At 35.0% G+C, this 25,930-nt stretch overlaps 1 protein-coding gene across 6 annotated transcripts in view; it reads left to right on the top strand.

The window, feature by feature from the left end:
• The first annotated feature begins 15,934 nt into the window (after positions 1–15,934).
• Positions 15,935–25,930, top strand: part of EYA1 (EYA transcriptional coactivator and phosphatase 1) — a 147,149-nt gene continuing 137,153 nt past the window's right edge. For 2 of the 6 annotated variants that reach the window (XM_004679805.1, XM_012722916.1), the window contains exon 1: positions 22,628–22,751. In XM_004679805.1, coding sequence (XP_004679862.1) covers positions 22,628–22,751 — 124 coding nt within the window. Of the gene's footprint in view, positions 16,024–20,937; positions 21,077–22,623; positions 22,758–25,930 lie in introns of those variants that run through there. The other 4 variants (XM_004679806.2, XM_004679804.1, XM_004679807.1 and 1 more) reach the window with 4 other exon arrangements.

Consider the following 25,930-nt stretch of genomic DNA (forward strand, 5'->3'; position numbering starts at 1 on the left):
GGTGTTGTATTTGGCCCACATGGAGACATACTTGCTTTGCTTGGTCACCGTGATCTCACACGTGTAGGGAACACCAGTGGTCCTGTGTTCTTGTGCATTCTCTTTCTGCTCTGCTCTTCTCGTTCTCAGTCTCTACCACAGCCTCCAGCTCAAGGCCCCAACTGTGTCTTCCTCATTTTCACACTAGGTAGCTAAGTTTATCAGGCTTCTCAGCACTCTCATGTCCCCAGTGGAGACTCAGAAATTCTTTCTACTTCCTCCCCCCTCCCCCCAATACTGGGGGATGTTTTCATGCCAAATGACTTCTGCATAGAAAAAGGAATTGACATCTTCACTGGTATTTTTAAAAGTTTTTGTTAGCCCCAAATCTTAAAAATCAACTGACAGGATTCATTTTGCTTACAAAGCTGGTCATTTTTCACAAAATAAAAAGTTACATTCACTTGTTTATTTCTTCTTGTCATCAGTTTAAAGTACTGTATAACTTTCAGGAATATAGCTTCACACCATGAAAAAGTGTATGTACTATACTGCTCCCACAACCAAAGTTCTAGTTCTACCATTCATTTAAAAAAAAAAAAAGATATATTTATTTATGCATACAGAACAGGTTAGAGGTGCAGAGGTGGTGAGAGGATTCACCAGAGACAGAGTGGGAAGTAGAACAGCCAGATCGACAAAGTACCCTGCTGAGGGGGGCAGCAGGAAAGACAGGAGAGGTCTGCCGCACCATGTGGGTCACTTATCTGGCCAGGGATTAAACGTGAGCTGACGGGGCTGCAGCTAGCTTCTCAGTGCTGCCTTTTGACCCATTGTGCCACCAGGGAGGGCCCATCATTCACTATTATTAAGTTGAAACCCCCTTCCACGTCCTTCCACCTCCTTTATTTTTCCCTTGCAGGTAACCACCGTTTTTTTTTTTTTTTTAAATCAGAGTTTAAGAGTTCCCTATGCTAAATTCAAACTTTAATGGGAGAAAAGACTTGGGGTGATGAGGAACTATAATTTCTGAGAAAAGAAATATACATCAGGGTTTATTTCACTTTTAAAATATTGGCTCAGTTATATCAGAGGTGCTGCTTTGGTTATCACTCTAATAATGTAGTTTAGAAGAGAATGAGGTAACACAGTAAAAAAAAAAAAAAAAAAAAAACCAGAGAGCATGCTGTATCAGAGGAAGTGGAGTCAGTGGAGAAAGAATAGCCCCCACAAGAGACCAAGATGGAAGAAACAGAAAAATTAGGGTGCAGTACATAAAGGGAATTGTGTGACAAGACCTCAGAGAGAACTCTTCAGTAAGGGTATGCATAGCTGTATTAGATAATATAACTGAGGCAATAGTTATGATTCAGGAGTAAATATTATGATTCCTTTTATGTGAGGTACCTATAAAACCCAAATTCACCTAGACAGAAAGTAGAAGGGTGGTTGGCAGGGGCTAAGGGATGGAGGAATGGAGACTATTTAATGGCTATGGAGTATTTTATTATTTATTGCTATATTACAGCACAAACCACTACATCATTTGATTTGCATATGAGGATATATATAGCTGGAATCTGATGAGTGTTTCTTCTGCTGGTCCTGCTTGGATTCTATCCAACGTCTATCAAAAGCTTATGTGGTTAAATGACCAAGATGACTTTACTTTCATATCTAAGACCTTGATGGGAAGGTGGTAGATAACCCTCTTTTCCATCACATGACAGCTTTGGGCTACTTGAATGGGGGCAACATTCAAGTATTAAGCATTCCCAGAGGACAGCTCCCAGGGTGCAAGAACTAATCACGTTTCTCCTTGCATCATCCTAGCTAATATCCCATTTTGTCAAAGCCCAGATTAGTCTTTTTTGGGAGAGCATGACTTCGTGGAGCCTCCCAAGGCTGGCCCACCATGATAAAACCAATGTTAGAAATGGATAAAAGACAGACTAAATAGAAAAGAAGAATAACAACATGCATGTTAGGCTGGCTGGTAGATTTGAGGAAACCTGAACAAATATGCAGAGATGGGAGTGAGCAGAGTCTAATGAAATAAGAAAAAGGAGCCAAGTGAAGACAGTGGGTGTGTGTGTAGGGGGGGAGGTGTGAGGGGGCGTGGTGGTGGTGGAAAGATGTCATGACAAGACTTTCCATTAGCTTTCAATTTTCTAATTATTCAGACGCTGCTTGTGTTATGTTATTGGATGAACAATAAAGCAGAAAGAAGGAATGAATAGAGATGAAAGTCAAATAAATGTTTATTTTTAATTTGGAGAGATTGGGATCATCTTAACTTTTTTTTTGCCTCAAACCACCAGCCTACAAGTCCTTTTGGCTCTAATTTCAAAGTATATCCTAAATCAGACTACATCTTTTCCCCATATATAATCCTAGTCTAGATTCTGTCACATCTTAGTGGAACTACTCTGCTAGATCCATCATTTATATGTCAATTGAAGTGACAAGTGACATCTCAGTGACACTTTGCTTAGGCTGGTTAACATAGTACCATAACTTTCCCTATGTCCCTAATTATTAAACTTTACCTGATTTTTTTTTTTACTTTTATGATTTGTCAACGCATATATGTGGGATCAGGGAATTTTTTTTCTATTTTTATTTTCATCAAAATGATATGTACATAGTTTTAAAAGTCAAATGATTTTATAAAAATTGTATAGAGGAGATTTTTCTAATTCCCTTTCATCTTCCTGTGCCCTTCCCAGAAAACAAACAAACACTTCTACTTTGCAAATGTGTCTTGTTAGCTGTTCCTTGCTGTTGTTTTAATTTGTAGGTGTTACCTGTTGACTTCCCTGTTGACTGCAGAAGATGTAGTCTTCCCTTTCATCTCATTCCCACATACATGAAACTGACAGTCTTGCCTTCCTTCCACAATGGGTATTTCCTGATTTTTTATTACAGCATTCTTGGTGATTGTATTACTACTTCAGCTTGTTTGTTTGTTACAGCCACAATCATAGTTTTCTAATTCCTTTCAATAATTTGATTTCATACTCTCCCTAATGATATAATCCTTCTTTCCACATGTTCAAATATATCACCTCTTCTATCATTTTTTTTCAATTAGTTTTTTATTGAGTGATTTTTTCAGCTAGGTGAAAGCTTTCCTGGTACCTTCTGATTTTCTCCATTCTACTGAATACTGTACAGCTGGTACTCTAAAGCTTGCCTTTGTCATCAGCTCTGGGGGTTAGGTTACTCTCTTTTATTCAGGTTATTACACAAAGGAGGCTTGTGAATTTAATAGAATTTAATATAACATATTGTCTATTAGCTTTCTGAAAAAGGGTATTTGGAAAATAAGTTTTTTTGAGATTTGATATGTCTATAAATATCCTTAATTTAAACATCTTTAATTTTTCTTCTTGTTATTAAGTTTATTAGAGTCCAGAATTCTACTTTGAGGATTATGTTCCTTAATTTGCAAATATGGCCCTAAAGCTAGGTTCCACGTTTTGTATGTGACTTTTTTTCCCTGACTGTATGCCTATAGGGGCTATCTTTTCCTCAAGTGTTTGAAATATGTCAACAATGTCCACAGGTGTGGGTCTTGAACTACTTTGTTGGGTATTCTTTGAGCTACTTACTTCTGAAAATGAATGTCCTAGGGAGTAGCCTAGAATTATTTATTGACGTTTGACCCTTTAATTTCTCTGTTCTCTTTCTGAAATTTGGATGTTGGACTACCATATTTTCTTATGACTTCTTCTTTCCTTATCATAATTCTCCCCTATTTTCCAATGCCTTTGCTCTATTCTCTGGGGGGAAAATCTTCAATTTTATTTTCTAGATTTTATTGACTTATACACTTCTATAATCCCACTTTTTATTTCTATAGGCCTTTTAAGCTGTTGGATGTTCCTGTTTTTTTTTTTTTTTAATTAGTATTTGGAACACCAGTTTTTGTTGACTTTGGGCTATTCTTTTTTTCTTTTTATATATATAATAGTTTATTTTTACATCATTTTGTGCATTTTTCCATCTCATTTGCAATCCCCTTGGGGGATGTTCTTGTTTCTTTTTTTAAATACATCATTGTTGTTATTTTTCTGTGCTGCTTCATGTTTGCAGTATTTTGTTTCTCTGGGAATATTAATGAGACTTTGTTTTTGTTTTCCTTGCTTTTGCTGGATCTCTGTCCCCTACATGTTGCTTTTCTCTGTTCATTTAGTTTCCACATTATTTGGGAGAGATTTTCCTCAGACTAGGGTACTATTTGGGGAAGGGTCATACTTGAGTGGGATACCTTAAATTTGATGTGTAAGCACTACAGACCATGGCTTTTACTATAGGGTGATCAGGCTGGGTCTATCCATGGAAGATTCCCTGGTAAATTTTTCTTGGCTTAGTCAGATTTCTTAATGAAGTCTCTTTGAGACACTTGGCAAAATAATAATAGATTTAGGTGCCAATGCTCTCGGAATTCTGATGGAGAAAATGTGATGGTGGTGGGGGTTGTAGATGGTTGCCTTAGAATTAGTATGTCCAGCATTGAGCGAGCAGAATCCTCTTTATAGCATTGCCCTGCCTTAACACAATCCAGCATGTCTCCTTCGGACCAAGTCTGTTTGTTTTACTGACTATCCAGATTAGTATCCCCGTCCTCTTTTTTTTAAGCAGAAGACGGCATACGAGATGTCGAGCAGTGACTGGAGTTCAGACGTGTGCTCTTCCTATCCCCTGACATATGTACTGAAATACTGAAAACCAATAAAACTCTGATTTTTTTTTTTTTTTTTTTTTTTTTTAGCCTTCCTTTCACTTCCACTTCCGTTAAGTAACAGGCACCACCAATGCTGAGATGTAGGGAGCTCTGGTGGTATAATTGGATTGCTTTTTAGCTTTCTTCACTACTAACTTTGTGGTCTTTTTTTTTTTTTTAAGTAACATTGACTTATAGCATTATATATGTTTCAAGAGTACATCATTATAAATCAGCTTCTTAGGTATGCTACATTAAGGTCATCACTAAATGTCTAATTGTATCCTTCACCATACAATTGACCCTTTTTACCAGATTTACCCTCTAGCCTCTTCCTTCCCTTCTGGCAACCACTAATTCAGTCTAATAGTCTAAAAGTTTATTTTATTTTATTTAGCTCATGGGCTAAATAAACAAGCATCCTAACAACAACGTGTTAGCCCATTGTTTTGATATGCATCTTTTCCTGTGCTTATTGGTCATCTATTAGTTTCTTTGGAGAAGTGTTTATTCTAATCCTCTGCCCATTTTTATTTTTTTTTATTATAATAGTTTATTTTTACATAATTTTGCACCTTTTTCCATCTCAGTTGTAATCCCTGTGAACTTCACATCACCAATTCATCTGTGTGCCATAACCTGTGCAAATCTCCCCCACCCCCATTTTTAATCCCATTCCCCTCTCCACCCCCATACAATGTTTCTGGTTTATAGTTGTTCATCATTATTATTTTCCTCCTGGTCCTTTATGCTCCTGCTATAAGTGAAACCATCAGTATTTTTCTTTTTCTTTCTGGCTTATTTCACTAAGCCTGATCCTTTCCAGCTCTGTCTGTGTTGATGCAAAAAGGCATGAGTTTATCTTTTTGATGGCTAAGTAATATTCCATTGTATACCACATCTTTTTGATCCAGTCATCTGTTTCTGTCCCTGTTCATTTTTTTTTTTAAATAAGGTTATTTGCTTGTTTGGTTTGAAGGTTAGGACTTCTTTCTGTTTTTTGAATAGCAATCCCTTGTTAGCTTTATGATTAGTGATGATCTTTCCCCATTCAGTAGGAGGCCTTTTAGATTTCAAGATAGTTTATTTTGCTGTGCAGAAGCTTTCTAGTCTGATATAGGCCCATTTGTCTATTTTTTTTTCCCTTGCCATTGGAGTCAAAACCCCAAAGACCTCTATTTGTATGTCAAGGAGCATATTGCTTGTCTTTTCTTGAATATGATTTATGGTTAGAGGTCTTCCATTCATGCCAGTAAGGATCTGCCAAGTCAGTTAATAATGGTCTGTATGTTTTTTCACTTTCAAACTGTTATTATTTTCTTTTTACCTGCCTTCTATGTCTTTTGAGATTTATGCATTTTTTTAAATACATTTGTTTTTACTCTAGCAGAGTTTGAAGAAAAACACACATAAATACTTGTGTTCTGTGGACTATCTTTTAATTTATTTATACTTGGGAAGTCTGTCTTATTTACTGTTTCATGTTCTCGTGCCACAGCAGCTGACAATTATGTTTATAATAATATTGACTGGCTGACTGATTACTAACTGACACTATAGCCAACAAGAGATTATTGAATAGCCTAAAAGCTGTACATTTGAAAATGACAATATTGTGGGCATATTAGTTGGGAGGTATTTCTGAAAGGTAGACTCTTTAAAAATACATTCTTTTGGGCCCTTCCTGGTGGTGCAGCGGGTTGAAGCACAGCACTAAGAAGCTAAAGCCACTTCAGCATGAGTTTGATCCCCTTCTTCCCTGGAGGTGACCCACATGGTACAGCAGACCTCTCCTGACACGCCTGCTGCTCCCCTCAGCAGTGTGCTTCGTCAGTCGGCCTGTTCTGCTCCCCACTCTGTCTCTAGTGAATCCTCTCACCACCTCTGCACCTCTGACCTGTATACCAGTTCTGTATGCATAAATAAATAAATCATTTTTAAAAAACTTTCTTTTTTCCTAATGTGCTTCTTTTTAAAATTTTTCTTATTATTTTGGATTTTTTTGGTTAAGAATTTAAAAAGGAAATATGAACTGATGGAATAACAGAATACTTAGTGAACAGTAAAACAGCTGAAATTAAAATATAATGCATGATGGCTTTTTTTTTTTTAATGAATCTTAACATTGCATTGCATTCCTTTTCTAAATATATGCACCATGTGATTAGAGTGATTTCTAATGTCTTAGTTTCCTTGCAGTTTGGCTATTGTCTGTTGTCAGAATGGTAAATTCCTAGCACAATTCAATAATGCATTTTTTTTTCTGTAAAGTATTTAAAATGCATTTCTGAATAGAAGGATGAAATTAGCGCCCTTTGATGACAATGTTCTCATCAGTCCAATTTTAGAATTTCCAAGGTGGGACAAATACATCAATGTATTAGGAAAATAATGGAAAAGGTTAGAAGCAATGGAAGTTATTTTTCTTTCATAAACCAGGGCCATGTTCCATTAAGTTGCCAACTATGTAAGTATTTTAGTTTTGCTTTTTTTTTAATTGAGGTGACTTTGCTTTGCAACACTGTATGAGTTTTAGTACTACAGGTTCACAAGTGTGTTACTGTACCATCCCCACCCCCAAAGTTCTAGTAACCCTCTACCACAGTCCATTGTATGCCCTCTACCTGTTCCTTCTATCCTTCAGATCTATTTGGTAACCTTGAATCTATTGTCAGAATGTAAGCATTGTTTTTATTTTGTTTCATCTATTTGCTTGCTTTGTTTCTTTGCATTAGACTTATGAAATCATCTGGCATTTGTCTTTCTCCTTCTGACTTATTTCATTTACCATAATCCTTTCAAGTACCATACATGTTGTCAAAAAATAGCAAAAGTTCATCTGTTTTTATAGCTAAGCAGTATTCCATTGTTTGTCCAAAGACATAACGTATCTTTCTCCAGTCATTTGTCAGTGGGTGCAATTTTATATATGTTGATCATTTTAATAACATTTATTTAGTACTATGTATATTAATCCACTAAAACTAGAAAGTTGCCATGTCCTGTCTGGACATTGTTTCTACAATTGTCTAATAAAATTGACTTGAAATTCAGTTTTCAGTTGTTGTTTGACTATCCATTATAACTCAACCATAGGGTTTTTTTTTTTAGATTTATTTATTTATGCATACAGAACTGGGGTACAAGCCAGAAGTGCAGAGGAGGTGAGAGGATTCACTAGAAACAGAGCAGAGGTCAGAACAGGCAGCTAGACGAAGTACACTGCTGAAGGGAGCAGCAGGCTGGTCAGGAGAGGTCTGCTACTCCAGGTGGATCACCTCCCAGGCCGGGGATCGAACTCACACTGAAGCAGCTGCGCTAGCTTGCAGTGCTCTGTCCTAACCTGTTGCGCCACCAGGCAGGGCCCTCAACTATAGTTGTAAGCATTTTTATAGTCATGCTATTGTGGTAAAGTATGTAACTTTCTGATATCCATTTTATAGATTATGATTTGAGAAACTAAGTAATATGATCACAAAAGGCATGGAGAAAAACTCATGCTAAAGTCAGACTTAGAACTCAAATCTCCAGTAAAAAATATACATAAAATTATAAGGGAAGGAAATCAGGGTAATCATATTTCAGGAAGACCTTAATGTGAAATATCTTATTTAAGCTAGATTTGCAAAGATAGATCATTCTTTGGTTTGGAGTAATCATGACTTTGGAAAGTTTGTAAATAGCTGAAAGAAGGGAGTCCTTTTAGCTAATCTTCAGCTAATCATGAATTAATTTATTCATGCTGAGTGAGGACATTTCTTTTTTCATTTTCTTTAAGATGTATTTATTTATGCATACAGAACGGGGGTACAGGCCAGAGGTGCAGGGGTGGTGAGAGTGGGGAGCAGAACAGGCAGATCGACAAAGTACACTGCTGAGAGGAGCAGCGGGCAAGACAGAAGAAATCTGCCGCGCCATGTAGGTCACCTCTGGGGTGTGGATGGAACTCATGCTGAAGTGACTTTAGTTTCTTAGTGCTGTGCTTTAACCCGTTGTGCCACCGGGGAGGGCCTTTTTTTTTTTTTTTTTTTCATTTTTAACTATCAAATACAATGCCTCCTCGAGATGTCAGTATATGGCAAATATTCACTGTGTCCTCAATAATTCCACTGGAACTTGAAGTGAAACTACATCTACATGTAGCAAAGTCAATTTGACCATAGACTAATGGCTAAAACAAGAGTTGAGCTTCTGGGATGTATTTCTGGTCATAAAAATATCACCAAACTTCTAAATAAAAACCTAAAACATTTCTATCATTAAGTAATAATTTCTGTCCATTTATATTGCAACCCACTTATTCCAGTTCAGGTGCCAGCAGCTCGAGGTGGCAGACAGGACCCAGCCCTGAGCAGGACATCCTTTAGGGCAGCACACACTCATATAGTCTCCTCTGAACTGGAGCAAAGGTCGGCGACCCTAATGTGTCTCTATTTGTGATTATGGAGGGATCTGGAGGACCTGCTGGAGAGAACATGCAAACCCACACAGACACTGGCCCTGCTGTGACATTATTACCAAATCAGATTGAAAGAAATGACTTCTTTGAAATGTTATTCAAAGGCCTGCTGTAGTAGTAATGGTACTACAAATTTAAAACCTATAAATCTGAAAATGTCGATATCTTGAAATGTCAAAATCCTTTAGAATTTGTGAGTGAAAGGCCCTAATTCTGATAAAAAGGCCTAAGGGCCTCCAATCAGAATTCTGATTCTTAATTATCTTGAATAAATTGTTTCTTTTTTGCTAGTTTTCTCCTGCCCTCCTTTGTCTCCTCTTTAGTGCTGCTGGTGAGGAAGATCTGTCCTCTCAGGCAAGGACAGGAAGGAAAGTGAACAGCTTTCCCAGGAGGCCAGAGCTAATGGGGGCTTCTCGAATCTTTCAGCAGGGGATGTCAATGATAACGTGCAGTAGAGGTCTCCTCTACTGGCTCTCTGACCTCTTGGTAAACTATTTGTTTTTCCTTGTATTGATTAAAAAAGTAAGCCACCAGTCTGTAACTCCCCATCAACCAGCCATTGGTTTTCAGAACCATGCACATTTAAAACATATTAATTAGGTAGACTGCAGATCCTTGACTTTGTTTTACTCTGCAATTTGGGTAAACTAGATTGTTGATGATAAAAGAGAGAACTTGAAAGATGTAGTGAATGCTTCCAGACTTGAATTTTTTTGAAAGAACATGAACTACAAAATTAAAAAATTTGTATAATACTCCAATGTGAAAGCATCAACAATAAGTATTCTCATCAATTATAAGTATCTAAAGATAAAAAATGATAATCTTTATTTACATTTTGGCAGTGAAAAGGTAACTCTAAGTAATTGAATGAACAAGCTGAAGCTATTGTTTTTTTTGTTTTTTTTTTTTTTAGTATGTAAGGCTGAGTCTGTTTTTTTCTTTTTGTAAATTAAAGTAAAATTCAAGGACCTGAGGCAACTTGATCGCCTGCAAGTATGAATCTTTACAGTAGAGAGAAACCTCCAGGCTGTATACCTATTGACATTGCTTAATAAAAACATCTAGAATAATGGTGCTTCTGGTTGTGTTTCCAATAGCAATGTGATTGCAGTGCTCTGTGGATTAAGTTACCGATCCTTTGAATTCTGACCTTCTGTCTAAAACAGCTTTAGAGGTTACTCTTTTTTTCCGATTTGGGAGACTGAAGGGGAAAAAAGTTAATGCTGCTTGAAGGAGGAAAAAAATTCTATAGGTTATTAGGTTTGGGTTTTTTATTTTCCCTTTTCCTGGCAATTCCTTTGTAGCAATAGTAAGACTTCTTGATTTTGAAAAAACTATGCCTCTAAATGCATAAGGAAGCTTGGCATGCACATTGTATGTTATTATTTCCTTGGTGAACAAATCAAGTGATGTAATAGCTATTAAGATCAAAGCTTATCACACTGGATAACTGGAAATTAAAAAATACAAAGGCAAGAAATTGATAAAACTGAGAAAGAAGTTATTCATGTAATTGCATGTTTTAAACTCAAACCCTTAGCTTTTCCTTACTTAAAAAAAGTTGGAAAAACTTGCAATTCTTAAAGAAAAAGGCACCTTTTTTGTTAAATAAGAGAAAACAATATTTCCTATTTTGTTATTTCAAGTTTAATAATCCATCACACTTTTCACTATTGACCATTTAACGTACATTTACTTTAGAAGCTGCATGTTTGTTTGTGGATAATTAGATATTGTATGGTGATTTTATTTATCCTATTTTGAATATGGCATTTCAATATAGTCATTTCAATAGATCACATACCATTTTGAATGTTAACATTATTAGATGTCACCTTGCTCCAAAATTACAGGACACACAGGACACATTAATATCCTAGTACTTCATCTCCTATGTAGTGGTAACTTTGATGGTGCTAGAGAAATAAGGCAGATTCTAGAATAAACAGTGGGGGAGGGGGAAGGAATCAGTTTAAAAAAAAAACAGGATTCATATACATAAATTGCTACATTATTTGTTAAAATAAATTAAATATGTCTATAAAATGTTCTTCACAGAGCCTGGCACATAGTAAGCACTCAATAAATGCTGGTTCCCTTCTTTTTTCCATGAGATCATCATTATTTCTGAAGAATTTTAAAACTGTGAACTCAGCAGTCATGAAACCTGGAAAACACAAAGCAAATTTCCAGATCCTCTTAAATGCATTTGAAGGTGCTGACAAGATGGGTTTTGACCATGGCTTAAAGAAAAAAAAACTTGATGGGGAGACGACCTGTTCATATTCACAGAAATCCCTTTTACAGTGCGAAAAAGCAAATAGTTTATTGCTGAGATTAACCATATGCTTCCAAGACCAATTATTTACGTATTTTTGGCAGAAGGAAGAACAAGTAATGCTGCCATTTTTGAAAATCAATTGGTTTTATAATAGAAACCTGATACATTGTATTTTTATTAAAGTGCCGCTGTGATCCCATTTGCTTTTCTTGGAAATCTACCACTGCCCTTCCCCTATTATCAATAGTATTTTCAAGAATTCCCCCTAAAGTTTCTATAAAGAATAATAATTTTTCAAAAAAATATTCTGTAAGCAGTCATTATTACAGATGAATACGTTTCCCACATTATGTAAATAAATGGTTATTATTCATATGTAGTGACCAATGTATCTAGCAGCCCAGAAAATAAGTTATATTTCCATATTGTGTTTTGTGTTGGTATAGCCTCTACTATTTATTAAAATAATTTCCATGGTACAGTTTATAGTTAGTAATTGGCCTTCTTAAATTTATTGTTAAAAACTATTCATGTTGGAGTTTGAATGGAAAACATTTAGCAAAATACTGGTAGACATTCAGTTTGGTGGATTTAATATCATTCTTAAAATAAATAGAGGATGTTTTACTTGGTTGCGTTTCAGCTGAAGGCTACTGGAAGCAGGGCCTTCATAGTAGGTCTCGTGCCAGTGGGGAAAGAGTAGGTCATGGAAGTGACCGGTCCTAATGCCAGCAAGGATTGTAATGTCAGCCATCCAGACACTGTTCCAACAGTTCCATAAAGAAGCCAGAAATGCTACGCCATGGCATGTACCCTGAGAAAGAGGCAGTTCTAAGGAAGCAAGAGACCTACAATTACGGTATTTTAGAATATTCGATTCGCCATTCTGTGTAGAACAGTTTGAATTACAACATGCTGCATATTTCTAGGATTATTGATTTTAATAATGTTTGGAGAAATAATAACTAGGATTTTGCTTTTGAAGAAAAAGCATTAATTGCTATGTGATAATTATATTTTTACAGCTCATTATACCATTTTTTTTCTTGAGAAATAGTCCTAACAATTCTAGAAACAGATAAAAGGTGGTTATTTCAAACCAGGTAATAGCCTCCATGCTTAATTAGTAATTGACCTAAGGTAAGTACAAGTAAAAGAAAAGTAACTTTTAAATACATCTTTGTTGAAATTTTTGTTTTCTCAAGTGTTTGTTTTATTTAATTTAATTAATCAACTTTTTAATCATGTAGTTTTAGAAAATTCTAAATGATTTTTTAATTGTTCTAATTCACACACACACACACACACACACACATATACACATACCCTTGTCTTTTTTAAAATTAGGGACACTTGTTTATTTTTATAAGCATGCCTTTATTTAAAAATCTGTTATTTGGAAAGCAAGAGACCTACAATTAGGTAGGTATCTATCAAGTTGCAGATTTCTATATAACTAGGCATGTATGCAGGTAACAGTTTGCTCTGTAAGATAAATTCTGTTGGGAGATAACAGTATATGAGATATAATGCTCTTTGAAGTAATCCTATATTTCTTTACAATTGACTATCAAGTATTTTTCTTTTCCAAATATAGCTTTCAGTTTTGTTTTAGTGAGGAAAAGCATATTGGAAACTTTTAATCCTATGTTTTTGTTCTGAAATTTCTGCAGGAGATATCAGATAACTTTTTCTACTATCACCTGTGTTTAGTAATGGCAAACTTTTAAAAAAAAATCCTAATTTCTGTTGTAATATACATATTTGACCTAATTTAGGAAATAAATTGGTCCTTAAAGTATATAGTTATATAATTATAGTTGATGAAAATTTAGAAATAGGAAGTTAACAGTACACTATAAGCTGAATTTTATTAGTATTAGTTTACATTTTGGCTACATGGAGCAAGTTATTTCTGATATAAGTTGTGTGTAATAGTGCTTATCATATATTTGATATTCAGAATTAGGAAACACACAAATTTATGAATAAGCATATGATAGTTTTTAATCCATTTAATTTGCTTTAGGAAAAGGAACCCATTTTAAAAGGTTTATATGCACATGGATATTATTTTTGACTGATAAGTAACTGTTACATAATTTAAAAGCATGACTTATGTCAGCTGGTAGTCACAAATAAGTTCACCATGGTTTTCACAATTACATGCATATTGTTTGGTTACATAAATAAAAATAATTGAATTTCAATTAAAATTAATGTAATATGATAAATTTGATTTTAACTTAGGCAAATAAATTGTATATAAAATTGAGATGCTTTGCATGATATTTCTGCTGTTTTGAGTTGATGTAGTATGTGTCTTCTAGATTTATCAATAAAATCTTTCATGGATCAGAAAAATAATATTACTCTTATATGTGAAATAATTTTTAAACTAGGGAAAGCAAGAATAAGTTTGAAATGAATTTTCCAATTAGCACCCCAAAGTTTAGGGATTTTTTGGAGTGTAGGAATAAATAAAGAACCGCAAAGCAGTTTCTGTATAGGTGTTTGATATCAAAACTGAATTAATATAACATTACATTTTCTAATGGCACCAGAAATACCCATTATCAGTATTTTTATCTGCTGCATATAGTTTTGCATATTGAACAAATGATTTTTCTGCTCTGAGAAAGTGCTTTAGATGGTAATGTAATTCTATTTCTGCTGCATATATGAACAGATCCAGTAGCAATCAAGTGACTTTTGACCTGGCTTTCCAAATATGGCAGGTGACTAACCCATGATTCCTTGCCTGTACTATATACCAAATGAAATCCTAGGTGAGTTTGCAGTTTAAGCTGTCTCTTAGGTTTGACAGAGCATTCTTTTCTGAGGAATTTTGACTGGATTCCATTCAGGGAGAAAAGGGGAGTAAGTTCAGACTGAATTTTGGTCATTAGAAGCTTTTTGTTTTATTTGCATCGGAATGGTACTTTCATTAGCAAATTAGCAAAGTAAAGGTAAGACTGTACTTTATCAGTATCTGGAATTGTGTTATAAAACCATTTAAGAAGTTAGTGTGATTTTAAAAATGTTTTGCCATACCAAGGTGAGAATGTTAACATAAAAAAATGCCTTTTTTTTAATCAATAAAAGGGCCAAATCTATAGAATAGTTTTTCAGCTATGACAAAAACAACTTTAAAGAAAATCCAACGGGTGTAAGGATTTTCTTTTTAAGTAGAAAATTGGTTATGATAATTGCTTACCATCAAAATAAATGTATTTGAACTATGGGGTAGGGCTGGCAAATTAAAACATAATTAGTCACCTAAGTGAGGCCTTTTAAAAATATCTGAAATAATAGGATGTTTAAGATATTGCTCTAATAACTGAAGCCATTTATTTGCCTAACACATGATAGTATATTTTAATAAAACCGTAATTTAGTAGTAATGTGAATAGTTCAGATCTCTAGGTGAGAGTGACACCCATCATGTAGAGATTCTGAATTTAGTTAGTTTTGCTTTTGAAAAAAATGTATTTTAAAAAGCATTCTAAATAAATCGGATGTTTTCGCTAAAATCATTTCAAAATACTAGCAAGGAAAAATCATCTGGGCATGTCCCCAAATTGCTCAGGTGAAACTTGTTTTCCATTCTAGAAATCACTGCACTCATCCTTCAGGTATTCATGGTAAACTGACTGATCATAGCTTACACGTTTGCGTTTTTCTCCCTTAAGTTAGAAATAGCCATTTAATTTTTTATTTTCTGCACATCTGTTGGTACAGGAAAGAGTTTTGAAAAGTTTTGATGCCCAAGTGTCAGGGTCTGAAAAAATTTTTGGAAAAGTCTAAAAGATAACGTGTAACTATTCCCCAAAGCTCGTAATTGGTAGCTGCTGTAGCGAGAGATGTGTGTTGACAGAGCCTCGGAGAACTTATTCTCACACAGCTGTTTATTCAGATAGCATGGGGCGCGTTCATTTACATAATAAATTTTTTTTAAGCAGCAAGGTTGAGTCAGACAGAGCAGTGCTCCCTTCAATTGTTGCATTTAAACCAATAAGGTTAGGACAAGAGAATAGTTGTGGTTTGCTTTGCAAAAACAAAAAAAGCCCCGAGGCTCCACGGGCAGACCTACAAGGCTGCGCAAACAAATCGAGGGATGAGATTCTGCTGTTTCTTTGTCTAGGGTTCTCAGATGCTATCTGCTGCTGCTGTTTAGTGGGGAGAGCGCGCAGGGCTCAAAGCGGTTACTGGAGAGAACAGTGGGAGCTGATGGCTCCGAGTTTGGAGCGAGGTAGAAACTCTCCAGTGCCACTTCCGACTTTAAGCCTTCCTGTTGCCGTCCACTGTGGCGGTTTTCTTTCTGGGGAAAGCGTTTCTCGCTCAGTCGCCAGGCAGCCCGAGCCTGCAGCAGCGGCCAGGCGGCGGTCCCCGCGGCCCGACTTTCCCTTCCGAAGGCGCTCCGCTTGCAGCAGCGCCCGGCTCCACTGAGAGCTCCTAAAATCCCTCTCGCGTCCTTATCCAGGAGCAAAACTATGTAAGGAATGGAGGTTTGCTAAACCAGCACATTCGAAGGAGCACATTAAACTGGTGGATGCAGCAGATGTAAGCGCTGTAAGTACAAGCTGACTGTTTGAAAAATTGTAGTGACTGACAACAGCTGTCCTGTGGGCAGAGCCCAAGATAACCGGAGCGCTTTTTAGTATTGTTTTGATTTGTTTTAAAATAAAAGCATTAGGGCATGGGGAAGATTGTGACACTTTGTACCTAGTACTTGATTAACCTCAGGGTTCCATCCAAAAAGTATAATTCTTAAGCCCCAAATTATCTGCGCGGTTAGAATCATTAAGAGATCATTATAAATTAATTGTTAACCATTACTTTGTTGTGATTCCTATAAATAAATAGAGTACACGATTATGTTCTTGTAGAAAGATTACCTCGTATCTCTTCTGAATTGATGGGCAAACTTCAAATATTGTGATATTAAGATTACATATATTTTTTTCATTGCAACACACACAACTTTTCCTACAGTGAAGGTTGATATGAGAAAATGAGGAAGAAATTCACATTTTGAAAGGACAACAGATAACAAAAACAAATTGATATCACTTTATCACATTTTAAGCAAGGAAATCCTTTTGCTTCAATAAACAAATTCCCCAAACCTATTCAACAGGCTCATCTTCAAAAGGTAAAATAATAAACATTTGCCAAATTAATGTTTTTCATTTTTGACACTTGAGTGGTCTTTAAATATCAAACACAAGATTAACTTGATTTTCACTAAAAATATTTGTGATTCAAATCAGTATATGAATAGCTGATGATTCATAGCTGCTATTTCTTGGGGTTTTGGAATGCATTTAAATGTAGCTTTGTGAGGATTCAGTAAATTTAGAGCTGTCATTGAGTGTAGACACATTTTTTTATTTCATGTTTAATTTCTTAAAATGACCAGGGGTACAAAAAGTTGGTAGTTTAGCTTATATTGTAGTCTTCTAGGTTTGGCGTTATATTTTAATGTGTCTTGCAGAGTAGGTATTATTTTAGATTTGAGTGAGTCTTTTCACCTACTGCTTGAGGTTTGAGGACATGCATATATGAATAGTCATGCTTTTTTGCATTATCAAATATTTGATATTTGACTTTCTCACTGCTTGAATTCTCCTAAGGCCCAAAGTGTTCAGTAAGTGAGCAAGCAGTCATGGATTTGCAATCCTGAAAATACTTTGCGGTGATAGAAGCGACTAAGTGAGCGACATTCAGTTTTCCAGTTGCCAAAGGGAAGTCAACTGCTAAATGAGTTTTGTAGACATGATAAATGATTTTCTCAAGAAAACATTTCCATTTGAGAAAAATTCATAAGAACATGTGGGGAAAAAAAGGAAAGCACTTGCAGTGAAAATGAATCCACTTACATTTAATCAGATATCAAAAGTGTTCCATTCAACAGTTTAAATAAATGCTAATTTTGAAAACAATCCTTTAAAACTATAGGTAGGATCAATTTCATTTAAATATTTGTTTTTTGTTTTTCTGGGACTCTATCTTGTCCTTTTCTTGGAATAAGATACTTCTAAACGTAGTATAGTGCTATTACATGAAAAAATAGGAGGAATATTAAAGGAATTATTTAATAGAGTTTTTGATAAAGAAGAAAATAGCATTAACATTTTAAAGACAGCTGCCTCTTTCTTGATGTTTATTTCAATTTTAGGCTTAGGTTTTTATTATAGAATTGATGCCATAATTAGAAATATTAACTGAGAATTTAATAAGACTGTATTCCACTTAAAAAGCAGATTTATGCCTAAGGCACTTTTTCCCCTGTAAAATATAAATTCTGATTAGAAAATTGCCATTGTCTTTCAAATTTGGATGGACTCAGGTTGATTTGTTGTTGGACAAAACCAGCTCGACTGCCAACTCTATTTATTTAGATAAGTTCAGTACTTTCACTTTGAAATTTTCTTTTTAGTTTGGGGGGAAAAAATTTTAAATTATAGTCATTTTATAAAAATTGCTTCTAGCAAGCAAAAAAAGCCTATGGAAAACCCATAATTTAGACAAGTACCTACATTTTATTTGCTCTGTGCTGCTGAGATCTAGAATCCCTTTCCATTTACAGTTTACTTTTCACAGAACATTATTAACTTTTTGGCTTCATACATGATCTTCTGTCAGATGCTTTTGATTTGTAATTTAGCAAAGTATAATAAACAGTGCAAAAGTCATGAATTTTGCTCTGCATCCTGAGCTCTGTGGTAGGGAAAATGTGATAAAATGTGTACCTTAAGTCTTGTTTGATGATCTCTCAAAGCAAGTTTGCCTTCTGGAAATAATTTCTGGGGTTGAAGAGCATGGTATTAACAGATTTAATGTGGCTATTCAATGGATTGGAGAAGTACTATGTGAGGTTTAACAAAATGAGAGAGACAAATTGAACATCAACAAAAGTTACATCTGTGAAGAATTATAAATTTAATTAGAAAAAAGGCAAACTTAAAAGACGTCATTAACTAATCAGAAGTCAAAGTTACTAGTTTAGAATTCTTAAATCTAAATTCTAAGAAGTTCTGCTATCTTTTTCTTTGTATTTTCACAACTCTGATTTCTGTGCTATTATGGGTGTTCTGTACAAAGCATTTTAAAAAGCATTTATGTGAAATGCCTTCACTGTAATAAGTTGACCATTTATAATGTTATGGGAAATATTTTTGCACTCATAGGAGTGTTTGAATTAAAAGTACCAGATTAGGAGAAGACAAGAAACATATTAAGTCTGTAGCTATAAAATAGACATTATGAGTTTACTGAATGCCTAACAACATTTTTCTGAAAATTAGGAAATAATTTTTCTCCACTGATTGGAAATATACCTAATTATTTTTGAAACACCTTATGATTTTTAAGAGAAAGTTCCAGAGATATTGTCAAAAATAAGAGAAAATCTGCATCAATCAGGAATAGGTGTTCTTTTTAGATAAGTCATTGTAAGAGTATGTTTCCTTACTGCACTGTAATCTTGTACTACACATAAAAAACTAAAAGCATGTGAAGTGTAGCATTTTGTAAACTGTAACTAATTTTGCTCACATCTGTGTCTAATTGTTGTCTGCATTCGCATTCTTGAGAGTAGATTTATTTTTCCTGGACCACGATGTGGATTCAGCTGACCAGCCTAAGTGAGGATTAGTTGTTTTAAAGTTATTTTGATTAAAGAGTCATTTTAAAATACAGTAACACACAACACATGGTTTAAATAATCCTTGAGACACAAAAGAATATATCTGAAGTATACTTAATGAAATGAAGATCATGGATATGGGCTCTCAAAAATTGCAGTGTATGAAAGTACAGTAGACTCAGCTGAGCCAGCATAGAAGAAATGTGTTGCAAAAATGCATTTTTTTTTCAGTGAGAAAATGTGCTGTAATAGTTTTATTTTGAAGTTCAATTTTTATTAATAGTTTGATTTGAATATTGATTATAATAGGTTAAGCCTCATCTATAAATATAATCAAACTTCCAAAGTATAGTGACACATTATTTAGCTAATGTTAAAATGGGAATGTATTTTTACATATGCTTTCACATAATTAAGCCAAAGGAGTTCTTAAAACTAAGTTAGTTCTCACCTATAATTTATTCCAGGTGTATAAAAGTGGGAAAATAAGTAAAAAGGGAAATTCATCCTTGAGCTATTTGCTGCAATTTCTAAAGGAACACAATCTTTTGAAAGAATGCTAATTTTAACAAAAATAGCTGATGATTATTATCGCAAAATGACATACCTGCAAGTATTAAACTTAAATTTTCATTTAGCAATCAGGCATCTCTTAGGAATTATTTTTCGTCTTGCACATAATGAGAAATGCATACCTAGAATGGTCATGTAATGTTACACTAAGATATTTAGACTTTAATGATGCTTTATTCTTGCTAAAATGGTAGTATTTCTTAATTTCATAAGTCATAATTAAAAAAAAACAGGACTCACTCAGAGATGTTTGGTTGGATAACTTTAATGCTATTTGAGATGCTTCAGTTCTCATCTTTGTTCTGTAACTCTAATTGATGTCAGTTCAGGTTGAATGAAAATGCACATCAAAGATGTGGAATTCTGAGCCATTTTAAACCTTATGCAGAATGCTCCTTACTGCCTAGGCATTAGCCTGAGTTTACAAACCAGCAGCCCATCCTCACCTAGGCTTCCCACCTGCTGGCAATTTTCTTCAATGCCTCTGGAGGAAAGGTAGTGACCAGCAAAACTTGCACGTGAAGATAATAGAGTCATCTAAAGACAAAAGATTCCAAAGCGCAGCCTCACCGGGATGTTGAACTGATTATCAAGCTACCCATTTTCTTTCCTGGTTTAAAAGATGGAAAATTAAATAAAAGTCAAGCTTCTTTTGCTGTTTGCCCAGGGAAGTGATGAATAAGCTGTCACTGAATCCTACAGTTGCCCAAGTAAATGAGCAACATTGCTCAGTGATGGGACTTCGTGAAAGCTCGCTTTTGCCATGTGTAGTTAGTCCAGCATGGCCTGAATATTGCCCAGAAGCTGTTTCAGTGAATGTTAAGTGACAAATAGTAAATATAAGAGAAAACCATCATGATAAGGATAAGAAACTGTCAGGAGTCAAAGGGGTGGGCGGGAACTCTATTTCAACTGGTGATAGCAGAAGATGAAAGATCTTCTGAGGATGCTGGAGGATTATTGTTGAACTACTGCTGTGAAACACACTCATTTTGCTAATAGCTATTTTTTTCCAAGCACCTTTTCCAAGCTGCCTGGGCAAGGCTGCTTTGCATGTTGATTGGGGGAGGGGTAATCCCGTTTGCAGCTGTCATAGGCCAGTGATGAATCACTATCCCGTCATTTGGCTGCCTTCCCCCTGACAAGCGGAGGAGGAGGGTAGACCTGCAAGAGGAAACAACAGTGGAGACCTCAACTTAAAGACAATATGCCTTTCACTGCTGCAGCATCCTCCTTTTTCTCTTTTGGTTAAAAGAGAGCATTGTTGTTCTCAGCCATGTGCTCTGTATAATTAAGAGCTGACACTGAAGCAGAGTTAACAACAGCTTCTAATTTTTTACCCTGATCACAGGTGCAAACATCTCAAACCAGTTCAGATGTTGCTGTTTCCTCAAGTTGCAGGTAAGGATATTGTTGATATTTGACATTTTTGGAGATTACCTTTCTCTGACCCATATCTATTTTTGTCTAGTATTTCTTAATTATTTCTATTAATAGCAACAGCCTCGGTGGTTGGAAATTACTTAACAATTTGTGTGTGTGTGTGTGCTTGTAAAACATTTTAAGTATGCAGAAAGGGAATAGGAGACTGGGTTTGAAAAAGATTATGGGCTATAGTTTCTGGTGTTAGGAAAACTGTGAATGTGTAATAAGAATTAGGAGAGAAAAATTGGATCTTAAGCCATTCCTTGTTTGAATTCAGAGGATTTGGGGAAGTGAAAACTCACTTTAGAAGAAAAACGGTTCATGTTAAACTTTTAAAAACTGCTATTTCCAGTCCGTTTAAGAGCAACCTCGCAATTAAAATGACTGTAGTATTATTGACCTGGTTGGGTAAGGAGCACAGTGTAAGCTTCACATATGTAACACTAACCCCCAACACTCCCCCATTTTTTTTTTTTAAAGAAAAACTCAAAGTATAACAAAGTGAATAGGTTTTAGGCATTCAAAAACTCGACTGTCAGAAAGCAGTGGTATCTAGCAATTTTAATCTCTTTAAATGTATCCTTTTCTCTCTTCACTACTAGAATATTAAATATAAATGGACAGTTCTTACACTGTGAACCTAAGCAGGGCTTTGGAGCTTTTAGAAAATAACTACCAAGTTTAAGAACTTTTTAGGAGAATCTAGCCATTTTTATCTGGTAAAAGTGCGAAATTTCAGCACTGAAGTAGAATTGTTGCTTCCCTGAGTAAGTGACAGCTGAGGTATTCCGAGTGCTAATGCTCACAGGGACTCACTGTATGTTGGCCTTATCCCTTTTCAATTGGGCACGCTGTATGTAATCCACAAAGCAAACAAGTGAGCCGACATCATAATGTTTTAATGCTGCATTTGTTTCAAGGGAAACAGAGGAACAATTAAGCAGTTTGCCAGAGTAAACACATGCATCAGGACTATCTCATTCCCTGTCACTAGACTATAGGCTTCGAGTGTTTTATTTGGTTTGGAGACCCATTAAATTACAATTGGGTAGTAAATTATAAGGGAGTACCTAGTGCTAATTTATTAGATGAAAGAGTCCATAGAAAAGTGATTTTTTCCCCTATCCAACCAGTTTACACATCTCTCTTTTAGATAAAATAATGCCTTTTTTTAGCTTAAAAAGAAAACATGTCTGCATTTTTTCTTTGCACATTAAAATAGGTATAGTTATCTCATTAGCTCTGCCTTAATGAAATATGTAAGAGAAAAAAAAGATTAAAAAAAAAAAACCTATGTGACTATTTGGCTGGATAAGTAAAGCAAATGCCATCTTTTAATAGTACATGTTATGAAAGGATGACTGAAGTTAAAATGTAAGAGGAACTATTTTGAGTGTAAGAAAAGAGATACAATGGGACTTTTGTACGAATGTGTTTCAGAGAAGGTGTCAAGTGATTAGCGCATTAAATAGTGGTGTTATGAATTTGGTACATCTGTCAAACGGAAGACTTCTTGTCTTTAGGTCTATGGAAATGCAGGATCTAACCAGCCCGCATAGCCGTCTGAGTGGTAGTAGTGAATCCCCCAGTGGTCCCAAACTCGATAACTCTCATATAAATAGTAATTCCATGACTCCCAATGGCACCGAAGGTGAGTGTCTGCCTTCTCACTGTTTACTTTGCACCTTGTTTCTTCCTCAGTATGTGCTTTGTTATTAGGTGATTATGATTTCAGTTGTCATACCCATGAAACTGCTGTTCAATTTCCCATGTAGGTAATTTGACTTAGGAACTAGTGTTAGCGAGAAGCTGCACATTGCTAGGTTATTACAGCATTACATACACTGGTTTTACTTTGCATAAATGCATACATCTATAGATATTATACATACATGACATTTTTAACCTTTGAGTGTGTCCTACCTTGTCCATCATTCTTCAAGCACAGTATCAATTTGCATTGAGCAGTGAGTATTTGGAATTATTTACTTTGGTTTTTCCTTTTTCCTTTTGTTACCAAGTATAATCAGATTTGTATAAATATGCCATTTGAGTGGATTGTTTCCAAATATTAAAATAATTGGCCTTTTCTTGTGGCTTTGGCCATTAACATATAGATAAGTAAAAAACAAAACAAAACAAAAACAAACAAAACCACCCCATTCTTTTGAATATGTAACCGTGTTTGGGAGACATACAGAATTTATTTACTTAAGGATTAAATAGTTTTCTCTAAACATAATGCTGTTACAATTTTTTGGTTTAATTAATGACTAATTTTATGTAAATAGAAATACCAAGTTTAATCCATATATACCAAAGTCTAATCATAAAAATTAGGATCAAATATAGATATAGATGTAGTCTTAGCTGTAGTACATATTTATACAGGTACTATTAATATTATTACGACTTTAATATATGAGAGGATGTGTTAGACAATGCATTGCTTCTATTTCTACTTTACCTATTGAAAAATTACTTCTTTGAGGATGATGTTTTCCCTTATTGCTTACTGAGCTTTAGGAACCTTGATGTACATAGATGACATAAGTTTCACTGGAACTTCAATGAATTATCCATATCAGAATCCTATCCATAAAGCAAAACCTGCTACTGTCATTTCCTAATCACTGTAGTGATCTTCTATTACAGTTTTTAGAAATGAACAATACCAAATGCTATAAAATTGTTTGTATAATTGTCCATTGTGTTTTAGTGTAACCTTTTGATACTGGTAATGTTATGAAACTTATGATAATAGAAACAATATAAAATCATTTGTTTCTGATATGAGACATTTTAATTTTTATTCCACAGTGGTAGTTTTTACCTGTAAATAGTCTGCATTTTCGTTTGCAGTTGTTTATGAAAAATGACCACTGTCTGAAGAAGAAAATTTGTTTGATCTGCAAAACATTAATCTCTGAATAAGGCACCTTTGCGTCTGAAATTTTTTCCAGTTGCAATAGATAATCACAAAGAAATTCGAGTGAGGAAAGCAATTCTAGAATTTTAGCAGATTTTATAGAGCAAATAAAAGCACCCTTCTTTCTTACCTTTGGAATTTGGCTTCAGGTGCAAGCATAGCTGTGCAGAGTGTAGGCTGGGTATGTGGTATGTACTCGGTCACATAGACTATTGCAGGCCCCTGGCCTGGTCAGCCTCAGGCCAGGGTCAGGAGGCAGGATAGCCGCTGAGGGCAGACCTTGAACATTAAGTCGCATCACTGTCACGTCCCCAAAGGCACTCATTTAACGTACTAATAAGTACGTTAAATTGCCTTTGCTTAATAGAATCTGCCAAGACATAGTGGTAGGAGTAATTATGAAATAATGACAGTTCATTTTCTTATATGTGACGAAATGAAATAGGGGTAAGATGTTTTCATTTTGTCATCATTTTGCTGTTTTCATTTTGTCATCATTTTGCTGACAAATCATCTCCTACTAAATAAGAACCAGGCAATACTGAAACACAGTATGTTTGAGGACTGCCCGTTGGAAGGCTTTGCGTAAAGAATGTGATGTGTGATTTACTTGCTTGCTTTTTTTAGGGCGTATGGGGTGATTTACTTCTGAATATTTTCATTTAATAGCTTTTTAATAGCTTGGTGTCATGTTCATATTTAGGAATATTTACTTTGTAAGATGTTTGCATAACTAAAGTGAGTGTAAAATAGTAAAATATTTTAGACACTTGTACAATCTGCTGAATCATTCAATCTGGGACATATTTGAAATTATTCCTTGTCCTAAAATGAATAGTTATCTTCTATGTTGAAAATTAATTTTGTGGACCTTTATCAGACAAATACATACTCATCCCACTCTGTTTGCAAGCATTCTTCATTGGCGTACTTTGCAAGGGTTATAGTAATTAGAAAGTGAGGTAGAAGCCTCCATATAAGTTATCCAAAGAATAACAGCAGTTCTGGTCAGTGTACTAGCATGTTCACTTTTATTTAGTATAGAATTTGAAATTATAGACACAAATCTTATGATTTGTGTTAGGGCCTATTTAGATGTAAACAATATCTGAGGGTTCAAGGTGATTAGGTTTGTGAATCAATTTATGCATCTACTTATATGTTCCATATACATCTGTTCCATTCCTCTCAGTCACCACTAGAGGAGTTAAACGTAAAAATTAATGAATTCATAATGTCTGGCAAGCTTCCTTGCAACATAGTCATTATAGATTTTCCTATTCCTTCTTTAAAATCTTACTTGTTTTGAAACCAGCAGTATTTACCAAAGAATTAATGGAATGAAAAATAAGAAATTCATTAAAATTTAAAAGCATATTTAAAATATCAATCACCTCCCCAACCTCCATCACAAATATGTGTAGCTGTATATGCCATAATGTATGTTTGAATGACTTTACTGCAGCCCAATTGAAACTAGTCTCCTAATTAGGTCAACAAAACTTTCATTTAGTTTACACAGTTGTTGGCTTTTTCTGTATTTATATAGGTTGTCTTCTCTCAGGACCATTTTTTTTAACTTCCTGCCACCACTTGTCCCTATAATGAGGCTAAGAAAACATGAAAATCTCCTGTATCAAAAACCATAACTTCATCTGAAGAACAAACAAGAAGGGAATGGAATGGAGAGGCAGAGAATATTAAGTTTCTTCTTAAGTCTGCTGCCAAATTATCATAAGACTCAGTGTTTGTAGGTTCTGTACTCACAGGCTAGTGCCTATTTTCATGGTTCATCTAAGGGATAAAGACAGAAAGACACTGAACTGCAGCCTCAAATACTGTGCTTTTTATTTCCTAGATGAAATGTGCTGCAGTTGGAATATTTGTTGTAATGTTTCATA

Source organism: Condylura cristata, unplaced genomic scaffold (genome assembly GCF_000260355.1).
Source record: "Condylura cristata isolate star-nosed mole 26May11 unplaced genomic scaffold, ConCri1.0 scaffold00009, whole genome shotgun sequence".
Taxonomy (NCBI): Eukaryota; Metazoa; Chordata; class Mammalia; order Eulipotyphla; family Talpidae; genus Condylura; species Condylura cristata.